Source organism: Antechinus flavipes, chromosome 2 (assembly GCF_016432865.1).
Source record: "Antechinus flavipes isolate AdamAnt ecotype Samford, QLD, Australia chromosome 2, AdamAnt_v2, whole genome shotgun sequence".
Taxonomy (NCBI): domain Eukaryota; kingdom Metazoa; phylum Chordata; class Mammalia; order Dasyuromorphia; family Dasyuridae; genus Antechinus; species Antechinus flavipes.
This window is the reverse complement of record NC_067399.1, coordinates 454,437,808-454,451,120: the sequence shown is the minus strand read 5'-3', so window position 1 is coordinate 454,451,120 and position 13,313 is coordinate 454,437,808. Positions and strand designations below refer to the sequence as shown.

General features: G+C 39.2%; 1 protein-coding gene across 1 annotated transcript in view; it reads right to left on the bottom strand.

Moving 5' to 3' along the window:
• Positions 1–103: 103 nt before the first annotated feature.
• Positions 104–13,313, bottom strand: part of TMEM268 (transmembrane protein 268) — a 35,000-nt gene continuing 21,790 nt past the window's right edge. Inside the window, exons 4-9 of the mRNA XM_051979498.1 lie at positions 10,773–10,880; positions 8,658–8,807; positions 6,391–6,501; positions 5,244–5,324; positions 3,584–3,778; positions 104–1,726 (exon numbers count right to left, since the gene is read on the bottom strand). Of these exons, the coding sequence (XP_051835458.1) occupies positions 1,544–1,726; positions 3,584–3,778; positions 5,244–5,324; positions 6,391–6,501; positions 8,658–8,807; positions 10,773–10,880 (828 nt within the window). The 3' untranslated portion in view covers positions 104–1,543. The remainder of the gene's footprint in view (positions 1,727–3,583; positions 3,779–5,243; positions 5,325–6,390; positions 6,502–8,657; positions 8,808–10,772; positions 10,881–13,313) is intronic.

Below are 13,313 nucleotides of genomic sequence, written 5' to 3'. Positions count from 1 at the left end.
TGTGTAGAAAGTTTCACAACTTCCCAATGTTCATCAACCTTTTTTGTTGAAAGGTGTCTCAAAAGATGTGTGGAAAAAAAAAAACAACTTAAGAAATAAAAAGTCATGGTTTCACAGGAGAGTTTAATAAAGAAATTCAACTTGAAAAATGATCATTTGGCCATTTAACATTTTGTCCTCATTAATAGACCTGAAACATAAATCTCTGTAGGTGACACCTGGGTCTGATCTGTTTTTTTTGCCCCTTGTACTCATCAGTAGTAATGCAGCTGTCTCTACCTTTATGAATAATTCTCTCTTTTTTGACACAAAACCCAAGATGATGTCAGCAGAATGAGTTCTCAGTGTAGCCTACTGACTGACTGACAGGGAATATGTCCCCTCCTCTGTTGCCTTGGAAACATTTCCTTTTATGTCCTAAATATGGAAGACAAAAAAAAAAAAAAATGACAACAGGAATCCCACAAATAAAGACTCCATTGGTGCTTTACAGTGTTGAGAGCATTTTTATATCCCATTCCCCCAATCCCCACAAGAGCAGGCAAGACATTATATCTACTGCACTAAAGGGAAAACTGAATTTCCAAGAGAGAAATCAACAGAGCTGGGTCTAAAGCAAAACTGATCTCTTGGTATCAGACCAGATCTCATTTTCCTATGTCAGACCTGTCCCTATACACCTGTTCCTCCAATCTTCTCACTCCAAAGAAAGTCCCTAGAGCTCCCTCAAGTCAAACTTAGCTGAAATCACCCCATCTAAGCCAAAAGCAAAATTTCTCCGTCACCTTGAGAGATAGAATTTGGATGGGTATCAAAGTAGAGAGAGAAAGGGAGAGAAAAAGAAAAGCATCCCAAATGGGGAGAAAGGCATGAACAAAGGTGCTGAGCGGAAAAACCAGTCAGCTAATGTGTTTAAGGGAGCAACAGTGGGAGATAAGCGTTCTTACGCTTTATGCTTGAATGCCAGGATGAGGAGATCACAAGAATCTGAGTTGGAAAGGATTTTAGAGATCATCCAACCCAATCCTCTTATTTTACAGGGGAGAAAATGAAATGGCATATCCAAGGTCCCCCGAGAAGTTAAGTACAGGAACCCAAATCCTTTGATCTCAGATCTAGAATTCTTTCCACTTTCCCATGCTTAGATACTATTCGATGGGCAATAGTGGGACACAGGCTGCCACCAGGTTACCCATAGGAGGCCTATGTAATTCAGAGGAAAACCCTTCAATTTAGTGTCTGGGAATAAACAAAGCAAAGATTGAGTCTTGAAGCTGAGCCCGTTCACAACTAGCGACAGAAACATTTGCAGCTTGGACCACAGTGTTCAATTTCACAGTTGGAAGAGCTATTTCAACATACTCTGCAGATAGGCAGAGGATGCCATCTGGGCTGCCGACTTCTCCTTCCCACTGGTGCTGTACCACACGGTGACGGGTGTCAAGGGCCCCTCCAGGCTGCTGCTTGAATCTGGGCTTCCCTTGGCAGCAGATTCTACACCTCGGGTCCTTCTTCCAGACCAGCACTCCGGCCTCTGCAGCCATCACCTCGCCAAGAGGGAGCAGCTCCCCGCCCCTAGGATGTGAGTCTCAATGAACTGGCAGGGGCAGGGGCCCTGCAGTGAGTCTGCATGCCCTGATGCCGCTGTAGTCTCAGGGAGCTGATTGGTTACCAACAGCCTGATGTATAATCCACCAAAGACCACCAGCATCTGCCGGGCCATCACCTGGAATGAATCAGAAAGTACCGTAAGTGTTGCTTTGGCAGACACCGGAGCAGACATCCGAGGGGGAAGGCAAGCGCAGTTGAAAAACACGCTTTCCATCTCCCCAAACCAGGGATAATTTGGAACAGCGAGATTGGCCTGTGCCAGCAGGCTACACAGAAAGGATATGCCAAGCAAATTAGTACAGTTTTGGACTTCATTTTAAGAAAACCAGTCACATGAAAATCTAAGCTGGCAGAGAAGGAAAGCTGGGGGTGTGTGCATAATAATTCAGGATTCTTTGCTTTACAAAAGGTACCACAGACACATATAATGAAATTCAATTTATAAAAATTAAATTTTCACTCAACTTTTCATGAATATGCTGTCAGAGTCAAGTATATATGCAATATAGAAAGAGTTTTGGGGGAAATATTCCATTTTCTTAATAGAGCACATTATTTTTAGGAAATTTAATAAGCCTCAAGAAGAAAATAAGTAATCGCTTCAAGAAGGGTCTCTTATTAGTGACATCAAGGGATCTGGAGTTTTAATACAAAAAGGTTCAAAAATCTCAAATATTCTATGATTCGCTAATTCAAATGAATGAATTCCTCTCCATCTAAAATGCACTGGTGGATTCAGCACCTATTAGTAGAGTGGGGGAATGGGAAGTACACAATTATATATACAGATTGCAACAACCCAATAAGAAACAGTAAGAAACTAAATAAATAAAACATAAAACCAAAAAGGATATATGTAGCAAGAGAGGCACCAAGTGCTGTGAGAACAGAGAGGAAAAGAGTATTTTTGATTGTGAGACATCCAAGAAAGTATTTTTTTGGTGGCATCCAATCTATATCTAGGAGGTAAGGGAAATAAGGGGTGTGATATATTCCCACTATTGCAAAAATCCAAAATACACTTCTAATCTATTGTAGATCGATGATGTTACCTAGTGGAATGAAGGAAACTGTAGAATGCTATCAAGTATTGTTGACATTAGTGAATTGCACATAGAATTTCAGAATTTTATAGTGAGAAGGAATCTCAGAGGCCAGATATTTTAGACACATATACAATAAGGAATTCCCCTCTTTGTAAAAAAAAAATAAAAGATATAATGCCTTTCTTTTGTTGCAGGAGTGTGTGACCATGGGTATACAACATTACATAAACTGTCTGATATATTGGGTTTTTTATTTTTAATAATTCTTAGTAATGAGATGGCTTTCTGGGTAGTAGAGAGAATGGAGGATATATCTGAAACTAAAGATGATGTAAAAAAAAAAAAAACCCCAGAAAACCCTTGTATAATATACCTGAGAACTAATCAACCAGCTTTTGCTTAACTCCCTCCAGTAAGGAACACACTATCTACCTTCTGAAGCAGTTTACTTCATTTTGGGACATTGTAATTGATAGGAAATTTTTCCTTACCTTGAACTGAAATGAGAAGAATAGTATAGTGCACAGGACACTGGACTTAAGAGTCAAGAAGACCAATATTCATTTACTGGTTGAGTATGGCCCTGTGTGAGCCACTGAATCCACCTGGACCTTAGTTAACTCATCTGTAAAATGAGGGGTTGGGACTTAATGATCCTTAAGCATCTTTGAGCTCTACAAATTTACTTACATGGAATGTGTTGAACACATATAGTGCCTACTATGTGCCAGGCATTGTGCCAGGTGCTTTTTATAAATATTCTACCTTTTACACCTCCCAAGAGCCTAAATAAAACTGCTTATGACATTAAGAATTCAAGTTACCTTGTGTTCTCAAGGTCATGACTATCAGAGGTAAATAAAACACCCACCTGCCCTTCAAGGAGGGTCTGACTCCAAATGGCTGCTCTAGGAAATTATAATTACCTCTGGTGCAGCTTCTGGAATGAGGTGGCGAAGTTCCATGCGGGTGACCACTGCCTTCCGTGGCTCCATCCCCCCAGCGGGCAGCAGAGGAGCTTCCTCAGCCAACCTCTCATTCTCTTCTCCTTCTTCCTGGGCTGGGTTCACCACCATCTCCACGACCACTTGGTATTGGTTCAGGCAGTGTTTTAGTACTGACTGCACAGAAAGTCAGAGTGTGCCTGAGCCAATTCTTGAATTAGAGAGTCTTTAAAGAACCCCCCCATCACTTCTTTGCCCCATATCTGAGTGAGGCTGGCCTAAACCCTGCCTGTCCCTGTCTACACTACCTCCAGAAAACCTGAAAGTAGAAGGATTAGGCACATACTGACTGACTGACTGACTGGCTACCTGAGTTAGGAGCAGCATGGTTCAGTGGGCAGGCCACAAGGGATTGGGAATCCTAAGATTTGGCTGGCCTGGGCCTGCCCCCTGATATTATCTATTCTCACTTCCAGAAGCTGTACATTATTTCCACTAAATCTCTTTTCCATCACCCAGGCCAGTTAAGTGGTACAATAGCCTACAGTTAGGAAAGCTGCTCTTTCTGAGTTCAAATCTGACCTCAGACACTTCCTATCTGTGTGACTCTGGGCAAGGCCCTTAACTCTGTTTGCCTTGGTCATCAGTAAAAAAGTTAGAGAAGGAAATAATAAATCATTCCAATATCTTTGCCAAGAAAACCTCAAATAGAGGGGCAGTTAGGTGGCACAGTGGATAGAGCACCAGCCCTGAAGTCAGAAGGACCCGAGTTCAAATCTGACCTAAGACACTTAGACATTTCTTAGCTGTGTGACCCTGGGCAAGTCTCTTAACCCCAATGGCCTCAGCAAAAAAGAGAGAGAGAGAGAGAGAGAGAGAGAGAGAGAGAGAGAGTCAAAGAAGAGAACCCCAAATGGGGTCAAACAACAACATTAGTGAATTAGTGAAAAGATGTATCAGCAAAGGAAATCTAAAGTTAGAAATAATAGAATTCCTAATCTGGAATGGCTCTTAGAGACCACATAATTCAATCCTTCATTTTGAATATGAAGGAACTGATCCCTAAAGTAATTGAAGGACTTAACCTAAGGTAAGACATCAAGTTGGGACAGAACTGAAACTAAAACCCAGTCCATTTTTTGGTACTAGTTGTACATGAGTCAAACATATGACTGGACCACTCCCTCTGATGTGATATTTAAGGAAGGGGACTATATATTCAATGAGCAGATTCTCAGGCAACGCCCTAGCCTTTCAATGTGAAATGAGCACAAGGACTTGCTTTGATGAAATCCAAGGTCCCTTCCAGCCCTGAATCTACAATTCTCAATTTTAAGTCTTCAGATCAAAGATTTGGAATTGGAAGGGACTTTGATGTCATCTAGTCCAATGTCATCATTTTACAACTCAAAAAACGGAGGCCTAGAGAGGGAAAGGGAAATTACCCAGAGTCACTTGGGTACCGTTTAATGGCAAAGCTGGAATTAGAATGCAGGTACCCTCTCTAATTCTAGCAACCTTCCCATAATATACAGGTATTGCCTTGACAGGTAGGGATGGCCTCCAACGCCAGCTTGATGTAGTTTCTTCTCCCACAGTCCCAAAGCAGTCAGTCATTCAGACCATTCTATAGGTCATTTACCTCTTGGTTGGTCTTCAGTTCTCGGATACAATCTGATAACGATTGGAGGCAACTCTCTAAGTGGAAGTAAACAAACCAGAGCTGGAGAAGACAGAAGAAAAGAGAAGAAAGCATTAATTTGGCTCCCAGCCATCACACCCCACTCACCATCTTCTCTTTTCTGCTGTTCTCCCCTTACATTGTCTTCAATATTGAAAGCAGACCTTCTACATGAAGTCTTTCTGTTTCACTCTGCTCTGTGTGGCGGGAACATACCATTCTGTTCTGTCTCCGTGCAATGCTCTATAATTAACTCTAATTTTTCTGGCAAGTAGAAAACTTGCTTTTCATAAAACTGAAAAATGTCCAAACTGTTGGCACAGGGTTTTTATCTCCTGCCATTAAATCACTAGGTATCCTACTAATTAAAGAGGATGAGGAACATCAATTGATGCAAAAAAAATTTATTATAATTATAATTTTAAATAAGAATTTTCATCCTATCTCTATTTTGCCTTATGGATTAAAAAATATATACTGCATCAATGGGGCATAACTTGGTCCCTCAAGATAGTCTTAAATTTGGATTTTTCTAATGTTAAAAGATTTGAGATAATTTATCTAACTTTAAGATAATGTATTATCAAGCAGTACAAGGGAAAAGATCGTGGCAGAGTGAACAGACCACTACACTTGGAGCTGGAAGTCCTAGATTCAGAGTCTGTAGTTGACACTTACCAACCATGTAACCATGGCCTGATTTCAGTTACTCTCTCTTAGTCTCAGTCTCCTCATCTCTAAAATGATGAGGATAGATTTGATGACCCATGAAGTCCCTTCTAGTTCTAGATCCTTGATCCTATGAATTAAATTGAACCATTTCATTTTACAGATGAAGAAACCAAGTTCTCTAGCCAATAAACAATTCACCCAAATAGCAAAAGTATTAAACATCAGGACCAGCAGTCAAATCCAAACCCTATAATTACAAATCCAGGAATCTTTTCTTATCTCCAAACCTCATCTTTAGATGCACTTCAGAGAAAAGAAGCAGTTCCATATCCCTTCCCCATTCTCCAGGGTGCTCATCCTTTGGATGAGAAGCCCTTTCTCATCTTCTTGGACAGAGACCTGATCTTCTGGGATGATTCATTCAGAGAAGTGATACCTGCAGTACAGTCTGGCAGCCCTCCACTTCACTAGTCACTCCCAGGAGCATGTGATACGGCATCAAAGTTTCATTTGCAGCCGCCAGACGGAGGTCTGTGTTCGTGTTTGCCTGTAAATCCAACATCCAAGTGATATAGCAAGCCATTTTTGTTCTAGGGCAGCTCTCAAATAACACAAATATCCCCATTTAAACACTGGCTGTTTTTATGCAGATTCAGAGAGATTCCATGGACCAAAAAGCAACATCCAGATAAAAGAACCATAACAACCTAACACAACATAGAGAGATCAACAGGAAAAAGAATGCCTCCCTACCATTTTCTTTCTTACTTTTGTCCTATGCTGCCCATTCCCAGGTTGTCACCTTCTCACCCCAATCTATTCTCTCCACACTGTGGTCACAATAGTCATTCTTATACATAGGTCTACTTGTGTGATTCCCTATTGCCCCTGCAGAAGCATATTTAAAATCTTCTTTTTAAATTTCCCTAGGAATGTTAAGAAATAATACTTCTCAGGGCAGCTAGGTGATGCAGTGAATGCACCATCCTTGAAGTCAGGAGGACCTGAATTCAAACTTGACCTCAGACACTTAACACTTCCTAGCTGTGTGACCCTGGCAAGTCACTTAACCCCAATTGCCTCAAAAAAAAAAAAAAAAAAAGAAAGAAAGAAAGAAAGAAAGAAAGAAATAATACTTCTCTCTAAAGCCCTTACCAGATTTCTGGGAAAAGCCTCTAGGAAAAGTAGGTTATAGGTCAAGAACAAAATTAGGCTTTTCTTAGAGAAATAGAGAAAGGATGATATTAAACTTTTTAACAAAGGGTGAGCCTAGTCTTAACCTTATTGATCCATTACTGCCCCATCTACTAAAAATGATAGGAAGGAGAAGCTACCCCTTTCTACTAAGAAAGGATTAAAATATATGGAAGGAGGAGAGGTCCTGTGATTTAGCTCCAGGAGTGAAGGGAATGATTCATAAGATCATAGAAAAATAGGATTTTGTTAATCAAAAATTTTTGATTCTTAATACAGACTGTATATTTAAAATTTTTTATGTTCTTTTCTTCCCTTAAGATTATTATAATGTTATCTGAAATCTTCTTGGGGCAAAGAGTCATGAAAGAGGGAATGGAAAACTAGGTAGTTCAGGGAATACTGTCCTCTGAAATCCCTTTCTGTTCTGAGATGTTGCACCTCATTCTCTTGATTCCCTTACAGTACCAAGTACTCTGGACCCTGTGTGTGGGGTAGGATAGGTGGGGATTGAACCTATATAAATAGATTCACTAGTCACTCCCAGGAGCATAAAATAATTTATATAAATTTATATTATATTTATATAAATATAAATAGATTGTAAATAAATTATCAAATGATCAAGCTTTCTACTCATGTAGGTCAATACCTACTCTCCAATATATACTCATAAAAAGTTCCTTAGACACTGAAACATCACAGGACTTGATTTGAAACATTGATTCATATTCTTGTGTTGTTGTTCACTTGTGTCCAACTTTCCAACTCTTTATGACTCCTTGGACCAACTGTCCATTGGCTTTTCTTGGCAAAGATACTGGAGTGATTTACCATATTCTTTTTTTGGCAGGCAAGAGCTAAGTGATTTCTCAGAATCATATAGCTGCTAAGTGTGTGAGATTGGATTTGATCAGGTCTTCCTAATTCCAGGCCCAGTGTGTCTATCCACTGAACCACTGACCTTCCCTAAAGCTTAGTTTCCTCACACACAAATGAGAGAATTGAAGCTAGATGATCTCTGAAAGTCCTTCCCAGGTCTAAATTTACAATTTCATAATTCCAAGTAGGCCGTAAACTTCCCAACAGCAGAAATCAGAGCTTACCTAAACTTGGTATCTCTACAGCTTTTAACTGGATATTTAATTAATATTTTTGACTGTTCAATAACTATCCACTGATAAACTGTTTCCCTTTACCCAGAAGAGTCATAAAAGGATTTTATTTTACTTTAGGAATATAATAAACTAAGAAAAGAAACTAAAGAATAGGTTTTAAAGAGATAAATACTAAATAAATAAATTTAAAAGAGACAGAGTTTCAAATTCAGCCTGACAGATTCAATTCAATGCTTACAAAATAACTACCTACTGTGTTAGATGGGCTCTGACAGGGAGATGGAAAAGGAGAATAAAGATCCAACTAAAAATGTCTAGAGTTGTGTTTTCCACGCTCTTCAGAGAGGAAAAGCTATAAGTCATATTCATTTTACAGCAGTGTTTCTCTTACCTTCTTTTGGTGCCTATCAAAGATGAGAATGAGAATGACAGTAGCTAATACAGTGCCTAGGGTCACAAGAACCACAGCTGCCCAGTGTCTTCCCAAAGAAAACATCTGGCTGGTGGAATACAGATTAGCCCACATTGCTATGTAGAAAACCTGGAAAAACACAAAACACCATGTACTCAAGTACCAGAAAATAAATAAAGCAGAAAAAACATCATCACCTTCTTCATCACAGTTCCTCTTTACTTTAAAGCAATAGTTCTCTAAGGACTTGCCCCAGCACTTGTGTGCTATGAGTTGCATGGAGCTCACATTTACAATTATACCTCCCTAAGCAGGCCTGCTGGCTTTCCTGGAGTATATCTCGATTCAAAGCAAAAAATAATACTATTTAGTGAGCAAAGAAATAAATGAAATTGAGAACCAGATTATAAAGTTTGCAAAGTGCTTTCCATATTTAATCTTATGTTCATAATCTAATGACAATCCTAAGAAACAGGTAATCTGAGTATTATTATTCTCATTGCACAAGTAAGGAGACTGAAGCAGGTAAAGGTCAAAGATGGGGGCCCTTCAATCAAAATGCTACATCTTCATCCTCTATATCACACTGTCCCTTTTCCAGAAAAAATTAACCCTTGGAAGAAAACCAGTCACTATTTTTACTGGCACTGTTCTACTCTCCAAGAAAGAATAAAAAGTATAAAAACTAATCATAAAATGAAATTTACATCCAATGATGCACAAGAGGGGAGGGAGCCTACAAGCACATAAGCAGAGGGGTAAGTACCTGTTGATTCCAGCTCAGTGTCTCACACACCAAAAAGCAAGTCAACTGGGACACATCCAGAGGATTACTTTGGTACCATAAGAATGATATAATAAGAAAAGTGATAGATTTGGAATCACAGCAAATCTGGGTTCAAATCTCATCTTATCTTGGCCACTCATTTCTCTGTGAATTGGGGTAAAATCATTAATTTCTCAAGATTATACAAAATGAAGAGATAAGATATGGTCCCCAGTGCCACTAAATTTATGAATCTATTGGCTTAAAATCTCATTACAATTGGTGCCATTTCCAATAAAGTAGACCGCAACTCTTCTATCACTTAATGGATAATCTTGGAGAATTTTTCTGGCCAAGAATGCATCCCTCATGGGCCAACCTGATGATTAGTCTGCAAATTTGGCTGGGCTATTCCTCAACTGACAGTATGGCAGAGTGGAGAGAGCATTACAATTAAAATCAATAATAGTCGAGTGGTTCAAATTATGCCTCTGTACACTCTGGGGGAATCACCAAATTATCTGAATCTCATTTTCCTAATACTAAAAAGATAAGACTAGATTCAAAGACTTCTTACATCACTTTCAGCTCTAAATCTGTGTGCTAAAATTGCCCAAAATTTGCACTTTTCCATCTAGATAGGATTGGCCTGAGCTTAGACTCCATTAACATAGCATTCTAGAACCCAGGATCACCTCCTTGCAGTGACAAGGCACAAAAACTAAAACTTAAATTGGAGGCTGGAATACCAATGATTCAAGTCTACAAATCTTGAAGCTGCAGGGCTGGATAGATTAGTTCAATGGAATAAAAAAGTACCTTTAGAACAATGGAGTGTAGAAGGTAAAATAATTTATTATTATATACAAACTATACAAAATAAACATATATGTTGAAGATTTTTTTTTAAAGTGTATAAATGTAGAGTCTATAATAAAAAGAACATGAAAAAAACACAGAAAGAACAGAATTTGGAGTCAGGATCACATGAGCAGCTTCCCTATCTTCTCTCAACTACTCTTCCCACTCCAACTCCAAGGCCATTTTGCCTCAAGGTTTGCCTGCTTCAAGCTCTGAAGGCTGGATCTCTCCTATGTTAGAAAGCCCCCAGCTGAGGGCAAGCATCCCCCACTAGGAAAGAGTGGGTATCTTCCAAAGGATCTTATTCACTCATAGCCTCCAACACTTACTTCAACAGATATTATGGAAGCCCTATCGAATTCAATGATGTCTACTATAAATATGCCTCCTTTTAGCATGCAGTGATGGTCTTTTCACACAGGAAGAGTAAGTCTAGAGGCATTCATGGAATAAACAGAAATCCTTACCACAGCAATGGCCAACTGAAAAGGCCTGGAGTTATAGAAGATGAATCTTCTCACTTGGGGATCTAAAATGGCATTCTCAATCAAATTCTTGTACTCTTCTGTTGGCACCTGCTCAACAACCCAAAACAGAAACCATGTTTTAATTCAGCCTCAGACATAGCTCCTTCACCTCCTGTCTGGGAAATAGAGGACAATGCTTCCATTTATTTATCTAACTACTTAAAATCAAAGGGAACAGTGAACATTGGAAAGAATAAGGGTGGGCCAGGACCCTAAGGCTTATTTAAAATGTCAAGTTGATATAAAATGCTCAATGGAACTATATCACTACTGAATTTGACTTCAAAAAGAGGAGGGACAAAATAAGAATTTAGAGAAAACCTATTATATATTCAGTCTTTTATATATCATCAAACCAAGTTCGGGATTATTAAAATTTTTAGGTATCTTTGTTCAGTGTCTCAGGAACATCAGCACCTACCTTCTCCATCACTGATCCTGGGAGAGTGAAGCAACAATTCCCACCCTTCTCCTAGGGAGAATTCTCCACTAGAGTGACTAGTACCAGGGAACGTTGAAGGAACCCTGTCCTTGGTTTCACTCTAATATTGCATGCCTTTTTTAGTTAACCGGTCAATAAACAATTTATTAAGCGCCTACCATATGCTGGCCATCATGCTAAGATTTCTTACCAACAAAGTCCCAGGGACTGGGTTTTGAAATCTGTACCTACTGGTATATATGAAGGATAGATCTCTGCCCTGCTTTGCCAAAAGCAACCCCAAACTCACCATAATCAGCTACACTTAACCTTCTCTCCTTGCCTAGGAACAGTCTCATACATCAGCACCTCTTCTAGGAGTAAGACCTCATACTAACTCAGATCCAATCAGCAGCCCCACACACAATCCAGAAGCGTGCTACCTTCTCATTGTATTCTCTCCTGTGATCTTAAGAGGAGGCAAAGACAGTAGCACTGAATGGACTCTCTGGAACCCCCATTTTATTACTAAAAGAAACTTACTTCATCATAGAAGAGTTCTTCTCACACTCCTCATCATTCCTTGCTTTCACAGGACTCTGGCTTAACCTAGACACACAGCATCAGTACTTGGATACATTTTTTTCATCTCTATGTGCTAGTGAGGCAAACATGCTGGACTTGGAAATGAGAAAATTTGGGTTCAAATCCCACCTCAGATACTTAGTTGCTTTGTGACCAAATGCAAGTCACTTAATCTCTCCAGCCTCAGCTGATTCATTTGTAAAAGACAAATGAAGGAAAGGGACTCCATAACCTCTAAGGTTATCCAACATTAACCATGACCCAGCACAATGAGCCAAAGGAAGAGTCTGTACATTCCTTTCCTCCTTGACACTTCAGACTTTCCTCTGAAGTTGATTCCAAATGTCTGCATCACCCTCTCTAATTCCATCTTGCAATCTATTTATCCCTTTTCTCAGCATAGCTAGCTTATATTACAGTCTTTCTCTATACCCTAACCTCTGACTTCCTATGTGGAACTTCACTGTACAGGTCACATCTCTTTAACCAATTTGACCTCCTGATTCATTAACTTGCTCAATGTCTCATGACCTGAACTTTTATTCCAACTAAAACTTTGGACACCAAGATGGCCAAACTCTTTATATGTATATATGTTATATATATAATAGTTTATTTATGTATATATATAACTTATTTATTTTATTAAAGCTTATTTTCAAAACACATGTATGAATACTTTTCAACACTCATCCTTGCAAAACCTTGTGTTCCATATTTTCCCTTCCCTTCCCCCCACCTCCTCCCTTAGATGGCAAGTAATTCAATATATGTTAAACATATGCAATTCTTCTATACATATTTCCTCAATTATCATGCTACACAAGGCAAAAATCAGATCAAAAAAGGAAAAAAATGAGAAAGAAAACAAAATGCAAGCAAACAATAACAAAAACAATGAAAATGTCATGTTGTGATTCATATTCAGGTCCCACAGTGCTCTCTCTGGGTGCAGCTCTCTTTATCACAAGACCCACTGGACAGGATGATTTCGGAAAGGCCTGGAGAGATTTACATGAACTGATGCTGAGTGAGATGAGCAGGACCAGGAGATCATTATATACCTCAACAACAATACTATATGATGATCAATTCTGATGGACATGACCATCTTCAACAATGAGATGAACCAAATCAGTTCCAATAGAGCAGTAATGAACTGAACCAGCTACACCCAGGGAAAGAACTCTGGGAGATGACTATGAACCATTACATAGAATTCCCAATCCCTATGTTTTTGTCTGCCTGCATTTTTGATTTCCTTCACAGGCTAATAGTACACCATTTCAAAGTCCAATTCTTTTTGTACAGCAAAATAACTGTTAGGACATGTATACTTATATTGTATTTAATTTATATTTTAACATATTTAACATGTAGTGATCAACCTGCCATCTGGGGGAGGGGATGGGGGGGAAGGAGGGGAAAAATTGGAACAAAAGGTTTGGCAATTGTCAATGCTGTAAAATTACCCA